Source organism: Lissotriton helveticus, chromosome 7, assembly GCF_964261635.1.
Source record: "Lissotriton helveticus chromosome 7, aLisHel1.1, whole genome shotgun sequence".
NCBI lineage: Eukaryota > Metazoa > Chordata > Amphibia > Caudata > Salamandridae > Lissotriton > Lissotriton helveticus.
Window position 1 is genome coordinate 1188756505 of NC_136068.1, and position 26043 is coordinate 1188782547.

General features: G+C 44.9%; 1 protein-coding gene across 1 annotated transcript in view; it reads right to left on the reverse strand.

Annotated features, from left to right (window-relative positions):
• CEP95 (centrosomal protein 95) overlaps positions 1-26043 on the reverse strand; it is a 754590-nt gene that overhangs the window by 665676 nt on the left and 62871 nt on the right. Inside the window, exons 2-3 of the mRNA XM_078654338.1 lie at positions 22002-22130; positions 21279-21386 (exon numbers count right to left, since the gene is read on the reverse strand). Coding sequence (XP_078510464.1) covers positions 21279-21386; positions 22002-22130 — 237 coding nt within the window. The remainder of the gene's footprint in view (positions 1-21278; positions 21387-22001; positions 22131-26043) is intronic.

Genomic DNA, 26043 nt, shown 5'->3' on the forward strand with positions numbered 1-26043 from the left:
TGGGCCTAAATCCATCGTTTTTTTCACTCCACACCACCCTGGGTTAGACACTGGCTATATGCAAATCAGCTCTGACCCTTTGCCTCATGGGAAAAGTCCAGTCCGAACTACCAAGTACCGGGCCGGTCCTCGGATGCTTGTTTCCGTTCTGGGAAGGACATGGCTTTTGTAGTTCGGACTGGACTGTTCCCATGGGGCACAGGGTCAGCGCTGATTTGCATATCGCCATTGTCTAACCCAGGGTGGTGTGGAGTGGAAAAACAATGGATTTGGGCCCAGATCTTTTGACTGGGGTGAATGTGTGACATTGATCCACATTCTGTCCATCTTTGTTGTTTTTGCAGTAACCGCATACAAGGTGCTGTGGCTAACGATTCTGATTGGGAATTACAGTTGGTGAAGACTATTTGGATGTATAGAACTTCACCTCATGAAGTTTTAGGTAAGTCACCTTTTGAAGTTATGAGGGGAAGGTCAGTACGCACCAAGTGTAATCCTGAATGGATGATTTCCAATATGAAACCAATGATTCCTTTTGAAGAGTTAAGAGACAGAATAAAAGACAAACATTTGAAGGTTAAGGATGTGTATGATTTGAAACACAATGTTAAGTTTTGTGATGTTAGTGTAGGATCTTGGGTTAAAGTGAAAAAACCTTGGAAGGTTAAAAAAGGTGAGAGTCAATTTTCCGAACCATTGAAGGTAGTAAGTATTTACAGGAATGCATTACGTTTGAGTGATGGGAAAGTGTGGAATTTAAAACGGATTGCAGTTCTCAAAAGTGACATTAGTTTGTATAAAAATACAGGAAATTCTGGTCTGTCGAAGGGAATCTCACAACATTTCATCATTGAAGATGACCTTATCAAAAATCAAAATTCAAGTGTAGGAAGTAATTTAGCTAGTTCTTCAACAGGAATGCATGGTGCTGTTGCTTCAGCTGTTATTTCTGAAGAAGTGAATAGTGCAATAGCATCTAAAGAAATGGAAAGTACTTCTGTTACATTTGAAGGGGTAAACAATGCTGGAACATCTAAAGAAATGGAGTGTGCTTCTACATCTATAAGAACATCTGAGGAGATAAATAGTACTATAGCATCTAAAGAATTTGAAGATGTTGTAGTTGCAGGATCATCTGGGGCAATGGAAAATGTTGATGTTACTTCTCCTGTGAGTACGCATAATGATGCTATTACCAATGTTGATCGTTCTGTTAGAGCTAAATCCAAACCTACCTAGTTAAAAGATTTTGTTTGTGATGACTTTTCTGATTAATGTTTTTTTTTGTTTTGTTCTATTAATAGGAGGAAGATGTGTTGTGTACCTTTAAGGTTTGTTCTCGTGTTCTTTCACAAGCTTCATTCACGAGATTTACTTGCACATGCTGTAGAATGTTATTATTTGATGTAGTGTTCCTTTTCTTCAGTTGTTCTCTTTGTATTCACTGCGGCTTCTGCAGCAGCTGTTCAAGGAGAAGGACTGAGGAGAGGAAGTCCGTTGGTATCCTGATGCTGTAATAAACTACTCAAATTCATCAATTTCCTGAATCTTTTTTTTTTTTGTTTAAATATGTTTTTATTGGTTCAAAAAGCAGACATCAAGCCAGTAGATAGTGCATATACAGTGACTAGGGATCACAATCGAACATGTGGCATGTCCGTTCCTTTGGACATGCATATTGCAAAAGAAATAACAGTCACACCTGACTTAAGAACAAATCAAAGTAGTCCACTGGGCAATAGCTACAGGTACTGTCCATATTGCGACAGATAACAGGAGCAACAGCGGTTGCCAATCCACGGGGACTATCGTCTGCTTCTACATATCTCTTCTCCGGAGTGGCATAGTGAGAGCACTCGATACACCATACAGATAATTGCAACGTTTCACATATATACCCTTGGCATTATACATATCCAAATCTTACTTTAAACTCAAGAAAACAATGAGTGACAGTATTTAACGAAACATAGAGACTTAGAAACAGGAGACCAAATACTTACAGATGAGCAGAGTATACGTTTACATGCACTACTCTATGTAAAGGCGGTTTGAGGCGGTGGAAGCAAGTGTGTCCGGTGTGATACCAGCGCAGGGGTTGACCAGAATTGCCTATAGGGAAAATGTCGGGGGGGGCGGAAGGTCAGCGTGGAGCAGAGGGGGGGGGAAGGGGGGGGGCAGATCAAGAAACAAGGGCAATGAGGGAGGACAGCAGGGAGGGGGGGGGGAGGGGAGAAGGGGCTCTGTGGGGGAGCAAGGTGGGGTTCGTAGGGAAGTCGCTGGCAACAGGGTAATCGACGTCAGTCAGGCGTCTAAGTAATGCCCAGTTGCTGACACGATTGGTGATGTGCGGACAGGGCGGCGTCCCAGTCCTGTGCTATCGGGTACATGCGAAGCCCCGCCGTTTCTTCTCTATGTAGCGCCACGCTCTCCGCCCCGGCCCAGTTATGAAAGGAATTGCGCCAGTCTATCGCTCGGGGGGGGGGCACTATTCTTCCAGCGCTTGGTAATGAGGCGCTTCGCTATTATCAGACCCAGGTCCCAGAATCGCTCCTGAGCTTTCGTTTGTTTAGTTCGCCGAAATAGTCCCAGAAGACAAGCTTCCCACGTGTGTGGCAGGGAGCCCCCCGTCGCTGCCGACAATGAGGTCGATACCGCTACCCAGTAGCTACAGAGGGAAGGGCACCCCCAGAGGACATGCAACAGATTTGCATCCAATAGTCCACACCTGGGGCACGCCGAGGTGGTGAGGCCGAAATAGCGATTTAGTTTATCTGGGGTCAAATATGCCCGGTGCACTATATAATATTGGATTAACCTAAACCGTGAGTTTCGCGGAACATTGCCCGCCCCAGCTAGTATCAGTGCCCACTGCTTATCGGACCAGTCGTGACCCCTGTCCGCTGTCCACCTGTCTCTCAGTTTTTGGGACGAAAATTGTGTGTGGTAGTGCAGCGCTTGGGCGAGCCAATGCACTACGTGGGAACCGTTTCCCATCACATGCAGATATTGCACTAATAGGTGCGTTGGCAGCTCCTCAGAGAGGTCGCCCCAGGCCCCTGTCAGTATGTAGAGGAGTTTTGCGTGAACCAGGAATTGTCCTGGCGGCAAGTCAGTATTAGCTGCCAGGGTTTCGAAGGAGAGAAGGGCACCCTCCTCGTACAGGTCTCCCAATCCCTCTAGGTCCACAGCCGTCCAGCAGGTCAGCGCGGCCTCCGTCAGTGTTCCCCCCTCCCAAGGGGTACCCAAGAGTGGCAAATTCGGGGCATAGGGTTTTATAGAATTCGTGATTTTAAGGCTCCTCGTAAAGCATTTCCTCGCCACCGCTAAGTGTATCTGGTCGGGGCAGCGACCCTTGGCCAAAGGGTGGAACAGCGCATGTATCTGTGTTACAGTCAGCACTGAATCTGACGTGGCTAGGTCATTTAAGTTCCTGCCACTTAGCCAGTATGTGACCCATTGCAGTTGTGCCGCTAAATAGTACAATTCCTGGTTAGGGACTGCCAATCCACCAGCTTCTGCCGCCGCATGGAGGGTCTTCAACGCTACTCGAGGGCGCCCCTTGTTCCAAATTAGGTGTCTGGTTAGGGTGTCAAGTTCACGAAAAATTCGGGTTGGGACGTACACCGGTAGAGTCGCATAATAGTATAGCAATTTTGGGAGTACTATCATTTTCGTGAGTGTGACTCGGGCCGGGACATTTAACGGGAGAGAGTTCCAGAATGTGACCTGAGCCGACAGTGCCGAGACGGCTCTGACCAGGTTGCCCTCTAGTAAATCAATCGGGTCGCGGTAAATGCGGATCCCCAAATATCGGAAGACAGTCGGGTACCATATGAGCCTCTCCCCCATTACCTCAACGTCGCACTCCGGCATGTCAGCTGAAAACGAATACACTCCAGACTTCATCCAATTCACACGCAAACCCGACATGTCACCGAACGTCCTAAAGATGTCGGTGAGATTGCGTGGCATGCAGGTTAAGTCCCTGACATAGAGCAACAAGTCGTCAGCGTACAAGGACACCGAATGCACCCCATCCGCCAGTGGGATACCCCAATCTTCTCCGGAAACTCGGAGTTGTTCCGCTAGAGGTTCCATCATTAGCGCAAATATCAGCGGGGACAGGGGGCAACCCTGTCTGATGCCTCTGCGAATCCGCACACTATCGGAGAGCAGCCTCCCCGTACGAATTCGTACCTCAGGTGCATGATACAGCAGTTCCACCATTTGAATATATGCATCCCCGAGGCCAAATTTCTCCAACACCCGCAATAAATAGGGCCACTCCACCGAATCGAACACCTTTTCCAGGTCAAGGATCACGCAACCCGAGCGGGGCCATCTAGATGCGGCATATCGTTGAACCCGAAACAGCCGTCGGATGTTGTAGGCTGTGCTACGAGTGGGTACAAAGCCGTTCTGGTCTGCATGTACCAGGGTAGGGACCAAGGGGGCCAACCTCTGAGCCAGCGCTGCCGCAAGGATTTTATAATCCGTGTTGAGCAGTGCAAGTGGTCTATACGACCCCATGTCGAGTACATCCCTGCCCGGCTTCAGTAGAGAGATCACATTAGCTTCATTCAGGGATGGCGGGAGTATGGCATCTTCTATAGCTGCACCATACATCCGAAGCAACTCGGGTATTAGAATGGTAGAGTAGGCTTTGTAAAATTCCGCCGGTAGTCCATCAGGACCCGGTGTTTTGCCATTGGAAAGAGAATATATAACAGTACGCAGCTCTTCCTCCGTAAGCGTTGCTCCCAACTCCCCCCCCTGAGCGTCGGTGGCCGATGGCAGGCGCAGCGGTGATAGGTACTCCGCTATGTCGTCATCAGCAACCCGCAAGCGGGAGCCATACAAAGATGTATAGTGGGCCGTGAACGTCTCGTGTATGGCCCTCTGTGTATAGACTTCCATGCCCCCAGGCGTGCGGATGGAGAGGACCGGGGCCGTTTGGGTGTCGCGCCGTATCAGCCAAGAGAGTAGTCTGCCCGGCTTGTCCCCTGTGTGATGAGTGCGTGCCGAATGTGCAGCGTAATTGAGGTTCTTCAACCGATCCAACAGCCGAGTGTGTTCCTCCCTTGTCGTCGCCAGTGGCGTGTCATCACCCTCCACCGCCTCTTGTTCGCGCTTCATGAGGACAGTTTCCACTTTCGTCAGGTCTTTCTCAACCTGCTTGCGCAGTCCTGCCTGCATGCCTAGGCAATTACCCCGGGTGACTACCTTGAAGGCGTCCCACTCCACCCGCGGGGAAGACGCGGTACCGCCGTTTTCCTCAAAATACTGCAAAATGCGCCCCGATAAAGCCTCCCTGTATTGCGTGTCCAGTAAGACGTCTGGTTGAAGTCGCCACGTGGGCACCGGTGGGTGTGGGCGCTCCCACTCAAAGTCTAGGGTTTGAGGGTTGTGATCAGAATGTGTGCGGCCTAAGTAGCATGTGCTGGTGACGTGTGGTAACAGGTCCCTGGTTAGCATAAACCTATCCAATCGGACATGCAAGGTGTGGGCGCTGGAAAAGTATGAGTACACAATCAATTTCCTGAATCTTTACTTAACATTGAGTCTCAATACTCTTATGTCAGGCCCTCTTCCAAAGGCTGCAACCTCTCCCTTTCCCAATTCGTCACCCTGTGACGACTTGGGAAAGGGATAGGTGGTGGGAGGCAGCGGAGTACCGGTAGTACAGGGCTAATACTGTACACGACCAGGGCTGCTTCAAAATGTGACACTGCATCGTGTCATTTCTGGGAAATCCCTGAGGACCCCAAGCATTGCAGACCCGGGCTGGTAGCATGTCAGCCCGTAGGCTGCTTATATTTCAGTGCTGTAACTGCACATGTGCACTAGCCTATGAAAAATGGCCTGGTCTGTCTAACTCCCGTTTGGGAGAGCGGACTAGGCAGGCTACGGCAGTGGGCGCCTTTATTAAATGTATATAGGATGCCAATTGCCCTTTGCAATTACCACCAATTTCACATGTAATTGGAAGGGCGGAGCACCGCTGCCCACCCCCAGAAACTCACCCTGGTTTTTTGTCATGCCAATCTTTGTAAGCTTGTTTGGCTAAAGATAATTTCTTTCTCACATTCTCAGGTGACCACTGTACTAGTTTGACAACAGGAATCCAAGCCAAATCGTTGCCAACAGGTTCACGTACCCACATGAGAATAAATTGACTTTGATCAGTACTATTGCTGGGCGTAATTCTATAAACCCAAATAATGTTCTTAATCTCAATTTCCCATTGTAATCCACTTATTATAGCAAGTTGTAAGGACCCTTTCAATACAAGGTTAAAGCCTTCCAATCCCACCATTCCCTTCGGGTGTACCTCGAGGGTTTTTTGTGAATAATGCCATTCTTCTTTAAAAATTATTAAAAACATTTTCAAAACAAATTGCAGCCATTGTCAGAAATGATACACTAAACCAATCCTTTATCCTGTTCAAAAACTGGAATACACTTACACTGTCTGCATTACTCACAATTCTAATTTCTGGCCATTTTGAAAAATGATCCATACCTACACTGATGAATTTTTTATCAAAGAATTAAGTTTCAATAAGACCCATTATATCAATGCCAATCTTTTCCCATGGGCTATGTGGACAAGATATAGGCAACAAAGGAGGATGGTAAGTTTTCTGACACTTGTCAGACTTATTAAATTCAACGGAATCTCTTACCAATCTATCAATGTCACTCACCAATTTACATTTTTGACTCTATGTTTAGTCTCTGATATACACAAATGTCCCTCATGACACAATTCTAATATTCTTTTCCTTAACACAACCGGAGGGATACATTTTCCACATCTTAACAACAAACTCTTTTTCTTCACTCAACTAATTTCTCAGTTCCCAAAATATTGGTTCATCCTTACTTAAACTTTCTTCTCTGGCCATCCGTTGCACAGAAACCACAATATCCTATGCAACCCTATATCTTTGATTATGTGCTCACTCCACTCATCAGTTCTAATCCAGTCCATGCCCTCATAAAATAAACCTGACACACATCTGTCATCTAAAATCGTTCACCATTGGCATCTGAAGATAACAGCATTTGGCTTAAAAAAATCTGACACTCCGTTCTTAACACCTGGTATTACTCTAGAAGATAATTGAAATGCAGCGGTTTACTAAACATTCTCGCACTTTTGTTAATGGTCTGTGATCCGTTCTTAGCAGCACATGCAAACCCCACACCTATTGGTGGAATCGTGACAAACCCCACACACATGCAAGAGTCTCTCTTTCAATAACTGGACATATCTCCTCCGCAGGAGACAATGCACGCGAAGCACATGCTAAAACCCATTTAGCTTTATCCTCATAATACTGAGATAGTACAGCTCCTAATCACTTTTTATTTGCATTAGTTGCAATACATATTTTGTCTGATGCAAAGGAAAGGTTCATGTACCAGAAGTCACCAATCCTTAGTTAATTGGCCAATTCAAAGTGCTTGAATATCCTCAAAATCGGAAAACCCTTACCCATTAGGTCATAAATCATAAGCGTAGAGGATAAATAGAGTAAAAAAGTGTTTTCAATTTTATAATATTTATATACACACACACACACACACACACACATACATATATATATATTATATATACGCACACACACACACACACACACACACACACATATATGTGTGTCTCTGTTGGTCCAAATGTTTGAATTGTATAGGGCAATTTTATTGAAGCAACGGTGCTGGTTTCAAGCATTAGACCAGAGTACATAGGACTAGCCAATACGCGTTTCGCCCCTTCCCGGCGCTCAGGCCTGGGGCTTTCTCAAGGCAGCAAATCAATGGGCCCAAAATGTAATTGCGATATGTGTAGGTGATCCTGAATCCGCAACCACATTTACCATTACTCCACCAAGTCTCAATTCACACAGTTTTTTTCCTCACAGCATGTTCGATATTCAAAACATCATACTAAATACAAAACATATCATTACCCTCAGCATCCTCTTCTTGCTGATCAGAACTTGACTGATCTTCTTGAATATATTTGGCCTTATTCTTTTCCTTTACCCACACACTCTCGCATAATGCCCCATGACGCTACATACAAAACATTTTTGACTCTTTGCAGGACACTTTCTTATAATATGCCAAATGTTCTAAACTGCCACATCCATAACATTTCTTTGGTGCACCAAAACAACAAGTACTGGCCAATCGTTTAAGCAACAACACTTATTCAGCAACTATTTCGATCTTGGACTCTTTGCATTGAAAAAATGTATATCTGTCAACTGCTGCAAACACCACTGGTGAAAAATGTGCATCTAAGTCTTCTAATGCATATGTAAATACAGCGCCTACACCATCTTGCCTAACTTTCTTTTCAATTTGATTACATGTTTTTTAACCTCCCTGCCCCAAGTAGTATAATAACTCTTTTTTTTTTTTTTTTTAGGAGGAAAAAAAAATTCTTTTTCTTCTCAAGTTTAAAGTCTTGTTCACCAAATGTTGCAATATAGTTGAAAAGAAAATTCTTTCCAGTCCTGCTATCATATAGAAGGTTCCTCTTCGACAGGCAAAAATGCTTGCGAAGAAGAAAGGTTCAACAAATTTAAGGCACACGTTATGTACTGGAAATTTGTACTGATATAATGCAGATTCATTATAAACACACGTTCCTCCTTAGGTTTGTTATGCTACTTCTTTTTTTTCCTCCTTAAGCACTTTGTAATTGCTTTAACACATGTTACTCGTCACCTCTCTGGTTAGCGGACCAATCTCAGTCGCTGGTAAGCCCTGCCGCTCAACCCACTCGGACGGGTGGCATTATTTAAAATGATGATCCTCCCTCGATTCCTTTACATTATTCAAAATACTCCCTTCCACTACCTCCGTACCTGGTTCAGAGAGATCCACTCAATGATCGTACGATTCTTATTCGGCATGGGCAGACCGTGCATGTCCCTTGAACGTTGCCGTATTTCGTCCTTCGACGGGGGATTGGGCATGACTGACCTGTACCTATACTATCTGGAGACGAGACTGCTTGTCCTCCATGACTGGTTTACAGGGGGATGGTCTGACCCTGCTTACCAAACCGAACTACGGGACATGGACTTTCCCCGTATCCAAGCCCTCCTTTAAGGCTGCCCCATCCCCCACACTCTCCCAGCCGTTTCCCAAATGGTCTTTCAGGGGTGGGTCTCAGCCTTGCGTCATACGTGCTTGGAAACTAAGTTGACTCAGCAAAAAAGGGGAGAGGAGTTGGCCTAACGGCTAAGGCGCTCGACCTCGGACCTGGGGATCTGGGTTCGAGCCTCGGTAACGACGCCAAAAACCTCCTGTGATTCTGGGCAAATCACTTAATCTCCCCGTGCCTAAAATGAAAGTGTGTCCTCATGTAACGTAACTGGTGCAATGTAAAGTGCTCTGATACCTGATTCGGTTCGGGTCTAGTTCGCGCTATATAAAACTCTGCAAAAAAAAACGCCGCTTTGGTAGGGTGCATGGCTCGGCGAGGTGGCAACACTATGAGGGTTTACCCTACTGGGTGATGTATGGGTAGGGGATCACTTACATTATTTTCAGGACTTATAGAGTCGCTTCTCCCTCCACACTTCACAATTCTACAAATATTTACAAATTCGACACGCCCTCAATTCACATATCCCCACGGAAACCATGCTCCCTGAGTTCAGCCCCCTAGAGGCACAGGTCATGATGGGGAATCTCCGGAAGGGAGGCGTATCGTGCATATACCGCACTATCATAAACAACAGCCCCACAGCCCCACAGCTCCCAGCGAGCACTTCAGGCTCGCTGGGAGGATTGGCTGGGTCCCACTGAGGAGGAGGATTGGCAAGATGCTCTGATGGCCCCCAAACAGATCACTACTTTGGCCAGGCTTAGTCTTCCCCAGACCTACTACCTCCACACTGCAGATCTTACTCCAGACAGGCTGCATAAAATTAGTTGATTTGATAAAACGTTTGTAATGTCAACGTCGTTCACCTGCTTTCTTACACTAAACAGTGTGGCCAGCTTCGTTCCACAAACGTTTTACTTAGCGTTGCATTTTCAATTAAGCTTTATACTCCTATGGGTGTTCGTGATCCATCCTTGTGGCCAATTCTGTAGTTACCACTACAGACTTCAAAAAGTAGTCAATTAGTATTTTTTTCAGCCCTAGACACAGTGCATACAACAACGACCGTCTTCCTCCATTGCCTTGTCTCTTCTACCTGCCTGGAATCCCCTCATGACATACATTTTACCCCACAATTCTAACAACCATAAAAGATATCGCCCAAAGGCATCACCATAGTCATCTTTTGCCAAATATTTTAAATGTTAGGAGTTAAGGGAGTGAAGGGGTCACCTCAGGAGACCCTTTTACTCCTTCAAGGGTTGAAACCTTGTCGACACACATGCAAAGACAGACTGGTTTTCATAATTTTGATACAATGATTAATTTCCTGTGTCTTCAAGCTTACTGAATGTAAAACTGCTATCTTTTAATATAAAGCAACCAAAATACCATGTATGCTCACATTGTACTCCATTTTCCTGCATTTCATTTCAGTTTTGGTTTGTCTTTTCACCTGGGGCGCACTTACTCGTCTTTTCGACGATGAGATACACTCACATATTGTCTTTTCTAATGACTTGTGTCTAAATAAAACTTGGTTTGGCTGAACCAAAGTTACTTATAAATACTGGCTGTGCTGCAATTTGTCTTTTTCAAGACTACTGTTGTTTGAATTACACATGTTATGAAGATTTATTCTACACAGAAAGATCTGTGAGCAAAACTTTTTCTAAAAAGGAGTTCGATGTGAGCACTTTTTGCAAGGATAACACCATCTCCAATCAGCATCCTGCCCTTTGGCTTGTCTCTCCACCCAATCTCACTGTTTCTTCAGAATGCAGAGTGGCTTTGGGGCAGCACCTTCACCAGTGAGCCAAGAATGAGTAATGTGACCTGTACATTGTGCACCAAATAAAAGACGTTGCTGGGAAGGGTATATGGTCAAGTTCACCAGTCCTGAGTGCCCCACTGAATGTATATTTGGTATCATGACTTAATTTTGAGTGTGATATCATGCTATTCTATTGTGTGCACAGAGGCCTAGGTCTGTTCTCGAAGATGAAACGACCAGAACCAGTAATGTGACCTGAAGTGGCGTGCCCTTATAATGGACACATGACTACTGTCCCGGTCCTGCACATAAAAAAGTAGTAGCAGCATACCATGTGTTGTGATTTCAAGTCTTCCTGATAAGCACAGCAGCAATATTCACGGTTGCCCCGCCTGCCATACGGAGTTGCCAACTTCAATGCTGCACATGAGCAATGACCCAATAGGTATAGCAAAGTTCATGGCGGCCCTCCTCTAGCATACAGGTTTTGACGAGCTTACCCTGCACATGGGCAATGACCCGTTCGGTGCAGAAAATCTCCCCACACCTTGCTACAGGGATCGAATTGCAAGGATGCCCCACTTGACCTAACTCCTTTCAATGCTCTCCTCTTCCTCACAGGGCACACTGGTCTTGGAAAGAAGACAGTCACTGGTACACCAGTCTTCAGGGTCAGGTGGTCTTGAAAGTCTTGCAAGGCTTCTTTGCCTCGCACAGCCCGATTGGCTTCTTCACAGCTGACAATTTTGGGGCCTCAAGCTCCCCTTCTATATTTTCAATTTCAAGACACCAAATGCAATTTAGAATCTTTGAAATTTATGTTGGGCGTCTGCTTCTGCCCTGCCCTTCCTCCAGAAAGCAGTCTGTCACAGCAGAAGCAATTCCAAATCCAATAGCCCCACAACACAGACCATGTAAGTGGTTACATGATCACACCTGGATGTTGTTCACAGTGATATGTGTATTAAAGGTGGACCCCAAGGCCTCAACCCTACTCTTTAGGTTTCTCTCATCAGTCCCATCTCCTTCCTGAGATTTGCCCAGCCCCTTCTTAGTGACCTCTCTCAGAATCAAAGAGCACCCATTGAAGAATACAGAAGAGCTTGGCGCTCTCTTCCTACAGTGTGTTCCATCCAGCTCACAGGAATGCAGCAACCCACAAATCTTTTTTGTGGGATTCCTCTACCTCCTCATGTTCCTCAAGTTAGCCCTGGGTCTCCCAAAATGGAACCCAGAATCTTCCATGTATTGTACCATTCACAGGCTCACAAATGCCTAGCACTGCATATAACATACACACACTTTACATCTTTTAGTAAATGCACCCTTCAAAGGTCCAAATACACCTAGCACATGCATATAACATACAGGCACTGCACCATCCCTGTGCTATACTATTCATAATCACACATACAGCCAGTACATGTGTAACACAAATGCACTCCACAGCACTACACACTAACCCAATGTAGGCCACAGGTGAGTTAAGAACACAGCAGCGGAACTGTAAATAAGTGAGCCTGTAGGCCTCACTCCATTGACACAGGTAAAATAAGCATTGGGCAAGCCAACAGGTCTCACCTATGTAAGAGCTATTGGCTTTGCCAATAAGTTTTAGCCATGTTGTACACTAGCGTGGCTGCTGTTCAGCATGGCTAAAAGGAAGTGGGGTAAATGAGAATCGAGTGGCGTGGCGTGGCGTAAAGTGGAGTAGAGTGGAGTGTTATGGAGTGAGGTAGAGAGTTGAGGAGTAACGTAGAGTGAAGTGGAATGGAGTGTCGTGGAGTGGCACACAGTGGAGTGGTGTAGAGTGTTGTGGAGTGAGTAGAATGTCCTAGAGTGGAAGGGCGTAGAGTGGAGTGGCTAGAGTAGAGTAGTGTCAGAGTGAAGTAGAGTGCCGTGGTTTGAGTAGAACGGATAGAGAGTGTGGCTTGGAGTAGAGTTTTGTTGAGTAGAACGCCATGCCACTCTACGACAATCAACTTCGTTCTATGCCATAGAGTGCAGTGATGTAAGAGAGTGGGATGGCATAGAGTGCAGCGGCATAGAGTGCAGTGTTGCATAGTAGAATGGCATAGTGAAGTGGCGTAGAGTGGATTCAGAGTAGAATTAAGTGGTCTTGACTCGATTGGCGTAGAGTGCAGTGGCGAACGGTGCTGTGCTGCATACTAGAGTGGGGTAGAGTGCACTGGCGTAGACTGGTTTAAAGTAGAAAGACGTAGAGTACAGTGTCCGAGTGCAGTGGTGCACAGTAGATTACAGTGGCGTAGAGTGGATTGGCAATGAACGTAGTGGCGTAGAGTGTAGCGAAAGAGTGGTTTGGCAGTACAGTACATTGGTGTAGAATGCAATAGAGTGGCGTAGAGTAGAGTGAAGTGGCAAAGAGCGCAGTGGGAAACTGCAGTTGCCCAGATGATACAGCTCGGTCTGGTCACTGTCAAACTGGCGGGAACTTTCCCTTATTTACAGCGAGGGAGCCCTTTGCTCTTTGTCATCGAACCCGACAGAGAGAGGGCCGCTCCTCTGTTGACAGTACTGGGGGAGCAATTTCAGCTTATTCATCAAGTATGCCCCACTTGACCTAACTCCTTTCAATGCTCTCCTTTCAATCCTCCACGCTGGGCTCATTTGAGTTCTTGCAGTCCTTCCAGGCGCACTTACCTAATAAGTGGCCCACTTTCCCTTTTTCCCCGCTACAGTGCACACCGCAGTAACCTTTTGCATTGTGCCACTGGCTGTTTCATCTTTACTAAGACGAAAAACTCCGCTCCCCCGAACAGAGCGCCATCGCACGCTTCACGGTAAGGAATTACTTCAGTGTCTGGTCCCACAGCCTAATGTCATCGCACTGTTTTTTCTGCATAGTGCCATATCATTTTTTTCTTTTCCTCCCATGCAGTGCCTCCAAACCCTACCGAAATTTTACAGCGTTGAATCTCCCAGCCCACTCCATCATTCCATCCGCCTGCCTCAAGCCCACTTCCCTCACCAGGGTTAAGTTACGCCAGAGACTGCTCTCCAATGTGTATGTTACAGCGTGTGTATCAGTATAACCTTACTGAAATCCTTGTTTTTCTCCTGGTTATCTTCACAGTACCCGGCCTGGTTCCCTGTGAGTTTTTATCTTCACTACTTGCAATGTGCCACTGCATCGCACAAAAGGCAGGATAGGCCCTTCTTCAGGTATTCAAACGTGCATGGCTTACGTTCATATACAAATATAGTGTCTCCCATTAGGGCCCTACACTAATGTTATGATCCTACTCTTTCCTTTAGGTGTCCCAACACTGCTAGGTCCTGAAGAGACCCAAATTCCTAACTGGGTCAAAACGCCGTAGACAGTTCAAAAGGGGGAACCAAAACACAGCATTTACGAATCTATTAAAAGCTGTGCATCACATTGTTACATTTCCTTTGGTCGCCTAAATGTTCCAAAATTGAAACCTTAAACAGTGACCTTAAATGTCACTGTTTAGCTTAGGTTCAATTGTTTTTCACTGGGACACCAGACACTTTTACGTAGCGTTTAGCCATTGTAAAGCACATTTCTCTATTCGATACACCTATATATGTATATTTTGTCAATTGTTTATTTCTCAGTATAAAGAATTTCACTAATTTACTGAACATTCTTTGTATAGTGCCAGCTTTCTTTCGGACATCACCCTAAGCTTTGCATTGCCATTGTGCCTTAAACTATTAGAAGTGTTTGCTTACTATTCCACAGGAGCCATTGTTTCCTCGATAGCTTTAGTACCCAGGCTGCACGTGAGTAGGGTTCCCTTGTTGCTTATTTCCAGTGCGCAGAGAAGAGTGGCACAGATTACAGTGGCAGAGAGTACAGTATTGCAGTGTGTTGTAGAGGGCAGTAGTGGAGAGTAGCAAGGCACAGAGTACATTGGTGTAGAGTGCAGTAGAGTAGAGTGTTGCAGAGTAGAGTATGGTGGCGTACAGTGCAGTGGTGCAGAGTAGACTGGTGTTGAATGCAATTGTCTTTGAGTAAAGTGGTGTAGAGTGCATTGGCATAGCTGAGTGGCACAGAAGGGACTAGAGTGGCACAGAAGGGACTAGAGTGGCACAGAAGGGACTAGAGTGGCATATAGTGCAGTGGCATAGAGTGTTGTAGAGTGCAGTGGTGCAGAGTAGATTATAATGGCGTAGAGTGGATTGGCATAGACAGCAGTGGTGTAGAGTGGAGCGATGTAGATTGTAGTTGCGTACAGTGCACTGGCAAAGTGCAGATGTGTAGGGTGCATTGGTGTAGAGTGTTGCAGAGTATAGTGGTGTACAGTGCAGTAGTGCAGAGTAGACTGGCATAGAGTGCAGTGACAGAGTGCATTGGTTTTGAGTAAAGTTGTGTACAGTGCATTGGCGTAGAGGAGAGTGATGCAGAGGGGGGCAGCATAGAGGGGAGAGGTGCAAAGGGAAATAGAGTGTTGTAGAGTGCAGTGGTGCAGAGTAGATTAGAAAGGCTTAGAGTGGATTGGCGTAGAGTGAATTGATGTGTAGTGGCATACAGTGCATTAGCTAGAGTGCAGTAGTAGGGTAAAGTAGTGTATGCACGGTGTGGTACGGTACTGCCATTACAGATAACACATCTTCAATTGAAATGACCATTACATATGCACAGACATACAGTTTTACAGAAGAAAGTATTCAGTGCACAAATAATGGGTAAAAATGTCACAACTAGTGTAATGATCACATTAAAATATTTGTTTCCACCACACTTTAGAAATACCCAAAAATGTGCTTCATTTGTGCTGTTTTAATGCCGATATATTCTGAAATACCTGCACAGTTCATTTACAAGCATTTATATTTTGATGGGTAAAAAAAAAAAACGTACAGCCTTCCATCCAACACACTCCCAGTAGTCAGCATGATTGTCACAGAAATCCTCTCAGTTTAAAATTAGAGAAAGAAAAATTAAACACCAAGCTCCCTGGAAGACGAGCATGACATTTAACTTGGTCTTTGATTGCACAGCAAATGTGACAAGATAACAAGATTTGAAGGACTGTTAATAGAAATCCAGTACTGGTGGAAGAATACAGTAAATAAGGTTTTGGCAAGGGAAGGGACACACTCAAGCTGACAGCCTAAAACAAATAAAACCAGCAAATAGAAAGCAAGCAAATGGGAGTTACAAACTAAAGTTAATAGTAAGTAGTGGGTGAAATGCACTCCCAGGAAACTTTTTTGAATGTCCCCAAGGTGTCATTAGCAACCATACCACTGCGTTCTCTGGTAGGCTTCCACCTAAAAAGGCTTGTTCACGCTTACTGATCACTACAAGGTAGGCTGCCACTACCGCACTCGTGCTGCTTAATTCTTGGCAAAGGCAGCAGCCTTTCACCTCTAGGAGGATATTGCTTTGGGTACCCATCCCAGTTCAAAAAGACTGCCATCTTCCTGGTGCATATGCATGGTGGTGCACACGAATGGTCTGTATTCATCCAAGACAACAAAAATCAGAATCAGGGATCCAAACAGCATTACACTAGGGGCACTCTTGGCAGGGGTACACATTCATCACTATGTGGGGGACTTTTCCGTCCCACCAAGGTTATATTATTAAAATATGCTCTAAAAGAGCCTTAAAGTATTACTACCTAGATTGAAGACCATTCACAATACCGCCATCAGTCTGATCTCATGGGTAGGAAAATTCAAAACATTTCTCCCCTATTACAAGGTCTTCCATGGCTCTCAGGAACAACTCGGAAATTGTTCTAGACCATCAGTGTGCCCATTTCTGTGGGAAAAGCTGAAGTCACATAATTCGATAAAAGTACTGCATCATGTTGATAGTGTCATGCTGTTGACGGGAACGATTAATTGGGGAACCTTTTCTATATTGGTCATGCTTTCTGGAACAATCTTGCTCTTAACCTAAACGCAGAAATGTGAAGGCTCAGATAAATAAACTGAAAATCATGGATGTCCAAGTCTTTCACAATTGATGGTATGAAGACCTTCCTAGTGCCTAGAAACCAAGTGATACAGTATTCTTAAAGAATATTAACATAGCATATTCATAAAACATATGAAGCTACTACTGCCATCGAGGCACCAAAAATTATTACATTGGTGCCTGATGTACAACAAAGCACAACACAGGTCACTTTCAACCTGCATCTGCCATCTTTTACAGCAACTTTTAATGTGTGTGCGCCTTCCAGGAACTCTGCACTACCAACCTGGTTCAAAACCAGTAAAGCGCAGTGCAAAAAATATATTCAAATCCTTTCAATGGTCGTAAGGAACAAAATGGGCTTTTGTTTAGGTGAAAAGCAGCGGAGGCGCAAACACATTAACATGTAGCACTACTACTCCAACCCACCGTTTATGCGGTTATAAACCTAAACAAGCATTGGCATAGCCAGTAGGTCTCGCCTTTGGGACCGTAGAAGTTTTTAGTTATGCAGCACAATATCCTTGGTGCAACAACATCAACTGTTGCATGGCTAAACACTTATAAGGTCCCAAAGGCGGCGAACACCCATCGCAACGAAGTGGTCACTTCGCGATGACATTACAACGCAATTAGGACATCGCAATAACGTTTACATCTTAAGGCACAGCAACGCTTTAACATTTACATCGTAAGGCATACCAACGTAAACCAGAACAACACACCTTAACAATGTAAACTTTAATACGAGATGTAAACGTTAATGCGATGTTAAGCATTGAATAGACCGGAAAAAATGTGTCATGCACAGACGGGCGGGAAAATGAAACAATGGAAAGAGACGCACACAGAATGTTAAGCATTGCCCAGACGAAAGTGAAACAATGGAAAGAGACGCGCACAGAATGTTAAGCATTGCACAGACGAAAGTGAAACAATGGAAAGAGACGCGCCCATAATGTTAAGCATTGCACAGACGAAAGTGAAACAATGGAAAGAGACGCGCACAGAATGTTAAGCATTGCACAGACATTAATGCTATGTTAAGCATTGCATATTATAATAGCATTCTTTATTATTGCACAGACGGGCGGGAAAGTGAAAAAATGGAAAGAGATGCGCACAGACGGGTTCATTAAAGCGCGCAATGTTATTCTGCAGAAGGGAAAATATGTGTTATGTGTTATGCACAGACGGGAAGTGAAACAAGTAGTCTGCACTTTAAATAGATCATTTTGTCTAAGAGAGATCACAACTGTACGGCACACATGTTTTTGACCCCAGAAGGATGAAGGAATGAATTGGCCATTCAGTCATTTGAAGCTGTTGTGCAAGTACAAACAACCATTGGTAAAGCCAATAGCTCATCCTTTTACAGTCACGACCGATTGGCTTTGCCAACACTAGATGTTTTTATAGTAGGGCTGTGAATCGGAAATAACATTAAAAAAAATCTTTTTAATATACTTTCTTAACTCTGGAGGACGGAAGATATTAAATTAAACACTGAGTGTGAACATGCCATCATTTTTAAGACAAGCCTTGAATGACAATATCATGTTCTCAAAAAACATGCACAAGCACAATAACAAACAAAAGCCTCGAACTGAGAGGCTACAAACTTCGGAGGACCGCGTTTTAAGCCTCCCCTGTCGCACTGTCCACGCTCCGAGGGGCTGTCTTACAACCTAGTGTGACAAAACACCTAACATGTATGAAGAAATGGGCAGGTAATGTTCAAGTACAGTTACTGCCGCGCTGCTACACTAATGCACCAAGCTCCCTTTCCAGGCTGGACGGGATTTCTGACACATGTCCCCTCTCCTCGCAGCCATGCCAAGGGTGGGGAGCCACCTTCTTACCTGTATATCCTGCCCCCCACAGGTCCTCAGTAGGGTACAAGGGCAAACGGCTGGCATCTTGGCAGCGAGGAGGGGGGTTTCACTCACAACTCAGACGGTGGGTGGGTGATGTAGGAGGGTGGTGGAGATTGGGGTGGGGGAGTTAGGAGTCAGCATCTCTCTGTGCTGTATCTCTAACTTGCTGTGCATGCGGGGAGGAGGAGACAGAGAGAGAGAAGGAAAAAGAGCACAAGAAAGAGGTGGGGACCACAAGAGGAGAGAGGGTGATGGGAGAAAAGGATGAGATGTACACAAGAGTGAGGGAGGAATGGAAGGGAGAGAGAGAGAATCTGAAAACACAAGATTGAAAACGAGGAGGTGAAATGGGGGAATTGAAAGAAAGTGTGTAAGGAGAGGGTAAAGAGAGGACGGGATATAATAGCCTACATATGCTCAAGAAAGAACTCAGAGGTGACACGGGAACAATACAATTAGAAAAAGCTGTGTGTGAGCAAGAGAACACACAGCTGAAACGAGAAAGAGAACAGTGTTGATGAATTCCACCATGGGGTAGAAGAGGAGGGATGTTAGTTAGAGTGTGAGAGGTCAGATGGAAATAAGTAGTTTGGAGAAAAACATGGTTTCCAAAAGGCAAACGGATTGTGTGAAAGGGAGATGTGTGTATGGGTGAGTGTTTAAGAGAAATGATGTGTAAGGATCATGTGTGCAGTTGTGTGTGTAAGGGTGGTGAGTGTATTCAAACGGGATAAAGAGATGGCAGAACTGTGTTTGTGTTTAAGAGCGGTGTATACCTAAGGGATGTGCACATGTAAGGGAAATGTTTGCTGTTGAAGCAATGTGTGCTTGTGAGTGAGATGTGCGTGCATGTGTGCGTTTGTGTATGTCTGTTGTGTAAGGATGATGTGTTGTAAGGAGATGCGTGTTTACTAGCGATTGGAGTGCAACGGGGATCTGTGCAAGTGAGATATGTGTTTAAGTGTAACATGAGCCTCTAAGGGCTACACGTCTTCATGGAGAGTATGTAAGAGAACGTTGTGTCGAAAACATATATATATGTGTGTATGTTGTATGGGTATACAATGCATGGTAGAAATGTGCAAAGAAGATATGTGGCCGGGTAAGCTGTTTGAAAATGAAGTGTGCGAGTGAGGGAGAGGTGCCTACAGAGGAGTGACCCATAAGTGCATTTTAGGGGATGTGTTTCTTAGGGCACGACTTGACATGCACTTGTAAGGGATATCTGTACGCGTGTTTCAAGAGAGAGCGAGAGAGAGTGTGGTTTAGGGGGCGTGCTGGTCTACACGTGATAGGTGGGTGTTTAAAGAGATGTACGAGAGTTAAAGAATGACGTAGGATAGAAGTTAAGAGGGGCGCCAGATTGGAAGGGTGTGTTTCTGAGATAGAGAGAGAAATGTGGCCAGAAGAGGGAGTTGTGACGAATAAGAGAAGTGAAGCACATGAATTAAAACGCACATACAACACGATACATGCATACACCTACAAAATGATGTGGTGTCATGAGTGTGCATTTTACCCCTCCTTTCGTTCATTCTGTACAGCATGAGCATTTTTCCTGATTCTGTACAGCATAAACCCAGTGCATCGGCATACTTAATAGGCCTCGAAAGCATGGCTGTTGGCTTTGCCAATGCTTGCTGTGTGTTCCTGGATTTTTAAAGGGCAGTGTTTAAAGGCACTGGGGCTAATTTAATATAAACAAACAGCTAAACTGCATGGAGGACAATTATGTTATTTCCTTTCAACTGTTAAGGCCTTCCCTAGAAACTTGCATAGAATGAATCGTAAACAGGGCACTGGCAAATATTGAACTTCCTGTCGCTAGCAGGCTCCCTGTAATCTTCTCTCCTCCATTTTGGTAGGGCTCGTGGAGGCGTACGTATTAATATCCAAGTAAGTAGTAATTGTAATTGCATTTATATAGCGCTTACGACCTCTGACGAAGCGTACTCCTTGAGACCGTGTGTGCCACAGGCGCTCTGATTATAACTCGACCCATCTTCGCAGAGCAGTGGGTTCATTTTAAAAGTGCAGATGATGTGTCTATGTGGCTGCAGTGAGGGCCTTTCTCATAAAACAGGCAGTCCAGTAAACTGAGTTTCGAAATATTCAACCTGAACCCAGATTAATTGGCTGAGATTGTCGCTGCCAGGTGGTTTTACAGCAAACGAAGGAGCGGGGTGGGTTGGGGGAAGCAGTGGTGTAAGGTCAGAAGTATAAACAAGGGATGCGTGCGCAGCAGTGCGCGTCATTGGCAGGAATGATGCGAGTGGTGTGCATGCGCTTCTGCGCAAGTGCTACCTTGCCGGCGACCAGCTTGCTATTAGGCGCATGTGCGCGCTCTTGTGCGTGTTCTAGCAAGCTGATCGCCGGGGAAAGTAGCACTTTTAAAAGCCCCACTAAATGCTCGGCCAGATCAGCGCATGCGCTGGATCAGGCCGAGACCTAAAAAACTAACATGCTCAACACAAAAATAATATACTACATAGGCTTACTATTGCCATTTACGCAGCCAAAACACCACATCAAAATCGGTCATCTGCGAACACAAGCGAGAGGTAAAATTAATATACATACCCGTTATGTGAGACAAGCTGACCTGCAAATAGTCTAATGCAAGAGAATCGATGATAGCTTGTACGTTGTGAGCCTGCTCCTCTTGACTTTTAGACTCAACAATGAAATCTGCACATAAAAAAAATTACCTTTTCATCAGAACTATCCGCACAAATAAACACAGTGGCTTTTCAGATATCCAAAAAGCTTCAATGACAGGCACAGTAAATATGAGCGCGGTTTTGCACGACCCTCCCCTCCCCCCGGAATTGACACCCTTTTCTCTATTATTGAGCCAGGGTAGAGTAAAGTCACAAATCTCCAGTGGAGTCCGGCCCTCACCCTTCTGTGGAACCTGAGACAAAGTAAAGGAAAACCAGTCTGGAGACTGCTGCCCCCCACCCTTCTCAGAAACCGAGCCACTTAAACATCCCTGTGTGCCAGGCACGTGGACGCCCAAAACTACTATTCTTGAGACCGGCTCTGTGTAGATCTGCTTTCCAACATTGGCCTGTGATAGCCAGAGCTTTTCAGGCTAGCCAGTGAATAAGTACATATGACCCATTTAGACTCTTTATATGTACATTTGTACGATGTGGACTTCCTAAAAATCTAGTGCGACAAATCCGACTTTCCTGGACTTGAGAGTACTTCTCGAGACCTTTAAATTAGTGCTTTATTTTTACAGTTTATATTTGTGCTTACATAGGCATTATCAGATGCACATCATTTGAACTGACTTACCTGGTACTTTTTCTCCTAAAATGGTTTCATAGAGTGAAACAAACACGTTGGCATCACATTCTGTGAGATCCTTCACCTTTACATGGATGTGACATTTTGCAAGAAGATCATTGGCAACGTCTGTCCACTCTGAAAAATACACAAGAAGATACTATAACTTGTTATCAGCCACTGTGGTTTTGCACGATTTGTTGTCCCCTAGCGTGGTTCATAATAACTGCTTCAAACTAATCTAATTAAGCAGCATTATACTCCTGATCAGTCATACAATAAAGTTATAAGTCTGTCATTTTACCCCGTGATTGCTTCACCTGTGTTAAAAAAAAAAACACACATGCATGATCAAGATTTTGGGGGAACAAAGATGGCATAGGGAGACTGAATGTTTCTTAAAAAACGCTATTTAGGAGAGATTTCTGCATGGACGGACTGGGAAGAGTTACTTGAAGGCGAAGAGGTAAAAATCGTACGTTTTTAGTATTTTAGACTAATAATAAACGAGTTAATTTCTGCACTGCCCTCTTCAATCAACGGTTCACAGGACACGTATTGGGAATTGTAATTAATTCTTAAATGCGCTACTCCAAGATCGTCATCCGAGTGTGGTATTTTTCTGATGGGTAAACGAAAACACCGAGGCAGAGTTAGGGAGAGGGGAGTGACTCAATAACATAACTCTCAGAAAACAAGGTTATTAGAAGGCGACAATGTTTGTAGTCATGGGCTCATTCCTAAGGCGCAAGAGCCCTCACACACCCCACAGGGTGTCATGCTTCATTACAGTACATTATAACCACTGCAGCTCACACTTGTTTTTAATATAACTTAGTGTACAGTAATAACAAATTTCCCTTGAAGTACCTTAGGAATTCGTTTTAAGCACTTTTCACCACACTACTCACACACCAGACCCTCACCATAACACCCACACTTCACAGATGGCAGATCAAAAGACCTACGGCAAAGAGCACCCCTGCGGGCCCGTTGGGCATTGCAGTGCCGGCCCAACGAGGAGCTGCCCAATGATGAAGCATGACACCCCTTGGGGTGTGTGAGAGCTCTTGCTCCTGAAGGATCAGATCCCCTGGACTTGAATCCTTCAGGACCCAACTGACCTACAACTATCAGGAACGGCACACCATTCTGTTTTTCAGTCTTAACCTGGGGCCTGTGCTGGACCTTTATTAGCCCTGTGTCATCCTTTTTGTTTTTGGGTTCGCATTCCTAAGACGTCACTTCGCCGTCACCTCAGCAAGTGAAAGGTTTTTGTATTTTTTTATTTTCAGAAAGCATGTTCAATTATATGACAACGTTGCCAAAGGAAAGACAGTCCCATTATACTAAGCTCAAATTTCCATAATGTGAGAGTAGTGCGTTCCTTCTCTTCCAAGTCATTAACTCGAATAGTAACAAACATTACTGTAACGTTATGTCTGCATGGATTTCTGACACATGAAATCTTCGTAGGATAATTGCATCACATCACCAAGAAAATAATTCCTTCTCGTCAGGGAACTGGGCATTAATTGCCTTTGAACTCATTCGAGAGTGCATGTGCGGACAACCAGCCAGAAGACACATGCGGTTTCCTCCTTAGAAGCAGAACTCGAACAAGCATTTGCAATGCAATAGGTCTCGCATTTGTTAAAGGTAGAGCTGTTGGGGTTTATTTATTTTAATAGTTTTTATAGCACAAACATGACCCTTGCGGGTATCAGAGAGCTTTACAGAACAACAACATGAGGAGCAGTAGAACAGTAATATCACATTCAATGCAAAGTCACTAACAAACTAATAAAATAGAGTCTTTGTTAATAACAACATATTGTCATAGTTCATGCTAGTAAGAGTACCAGGCAGAGATGCACTGCCGAGTAGTGACGTCGGTACTGCCCCGTAGAGCGCATCAGGTAGCCAGAATAATCAATCAAGTGAGTGACTAGGGAGATAGGAGACATGTGATCTAGGGAATACATTTCTTGAATGAAATGACTTCTGGATTCAATCTGATTTTAGGAGGTAATGAGTTCCAGATTCTTGGGGCAACACCAGAGAAGGCACAGTTGTAAGTTTTCTTCTTGTGGAATCTCTGAGGTTTCAGAAAAAAGGTGGTGGAGCTTCTGGATGCTCTAGAGCCGCTTGAGAGTTTGAGTCTCTGGGAGAGATAGTTAGGGGTATTGAGGTGGAGGGCTTTGTGTGCCATGCTGGCAATTTTTTGTTGGATTCTTGCTTCACAGGGCAGCCAGTTGAGGGATTTGCGATCCAGGGTGATGCGGTAGTGTCTTTTTGACCCAATGAGCAAGTTTGGATCTGGGCAATCCAGATAGGGTTGTGCTTCCATAATCCAATCTGGGGATCACTAAAGCTTATACAGCATGTTTGAAATCGTTGGTGGGAGGTTTTAGTTTCCTTAAAATACGTTTTGGGTGATTTGCTGCTTTTGTGGAGGCACTTATGTGTTTCTGCATGTTGAGATTCTTGTCAAGACTTAACTAACACCCAGTGACTTAGCAGAGTCAATGATGTGTGGGGTGCAGTTAAGAACTGTTAGCTGTTTCAGCTATTCTTCAATGATCAGTGCCTGGTTGGGTGGGGCGATTAGAAGGAGTTCAGTTTTTTGAGTTTTTAGTTTACCAATGGCAATAGTGCAAAGCAAATATAATTACTCCACTGCAAATAGAAAAACAAGCATTTGCAATGGTCTTGGCATTATTAAAGGTAGAGCTATTGGCATTGCTCATGACTTTTTTTTAAAAAATAAATAGCATTGTCATTTACATTGCTAATAGCTTAATCGTTAAATAAATGACAGTAATTTACAATGCCAATAGCTTAATCTCTCGCAAATGCGAGACCTATTGCATTTGCACCCACACAGAGCAACACACAGAGCCACATGCACCCACACACAGACAGACCCGCACCCACACACAGACAGACAGACCCACACACACACACACAGACAGAACCACGCACACAGACAGAACCACACACACAGACAGAACCACACACACACAGACACAGAGCCACACACACACAGACACAGAGCCACAGACACACACACAGAGCTGGGGTTTATTTTGGGCATAATTGCAAACTATTTCTCATGCTTCACTATATGACTTCAGCCACCCCAGTGGTTCATGCATCCCATTTTTGCAGACTCTGTACACATAAACGTGCTGCTGCTGCCTGGGAGCAGAGACTGAGCTACGTAAATTCTATAAAAATATGCACAGTCTGGTAGTGCTGACGACTTTGCCAATATTCTGTGGACATTAGGATGTACGATCTAGCATGGATAGTGTTGTGTAGATGTTTGGATATAGGATTTATATTCGTTTATGCTCTGCGGCCCCAATAGGAGTACATACCATAGATTAGGATGGAATTGTAAGCTTTATTTCAGGACTGATGGACACGTAAACATGAATAATGGTGGGAAATAGAGTGTTTGTGGGTGCTGTGAGCGTCATGCATGTGGTACGGGAACAGACATAATACACATTGAAAAGTTATTAAAAGAAAGCTGACCCCTTTTATTTTCCGGTGGTTAGGGGCAGGCAGGAGCATGGGAGAGCCAGGGCCAAAGAGAACCGTAGGCTCAGCGGTGCCTGCACGGGGTACCAGAGCCTCTAACGAGGGTGCACAGTGCAGTCAAAGCGTAAGGGCATGTAATATAACACTGGTTCACGGGGTGGGGGGTTGAGAAGAAACAGGCCCTCAAGTTATCCGAGAGGGGAGGGCGTTGGGGCGGGTAAGGGGCTTCCTGGTCTTGTGAAGCATTTACTCAGTGAAGACAAGTACTGCAGGGAGATGCGCCACAGTCAGTGCTGAACACAAGGCCTTCTCACTTTATGACAGCAATAGCAGTAACGCTGTACAGGGGGGTTCCTGAGACCAAAAAGCTAAGGCTTTTACTGTCAGGTACAGGGCAGCAACGTGCAAGGAAAACAGTTGAGCTGGCAGTATGACGTGCATTGGGAGCAGCACGCGCTTCCGTGTCATGCAGCGGGGCTTGCACTGGGGTTTGCATGGTTGA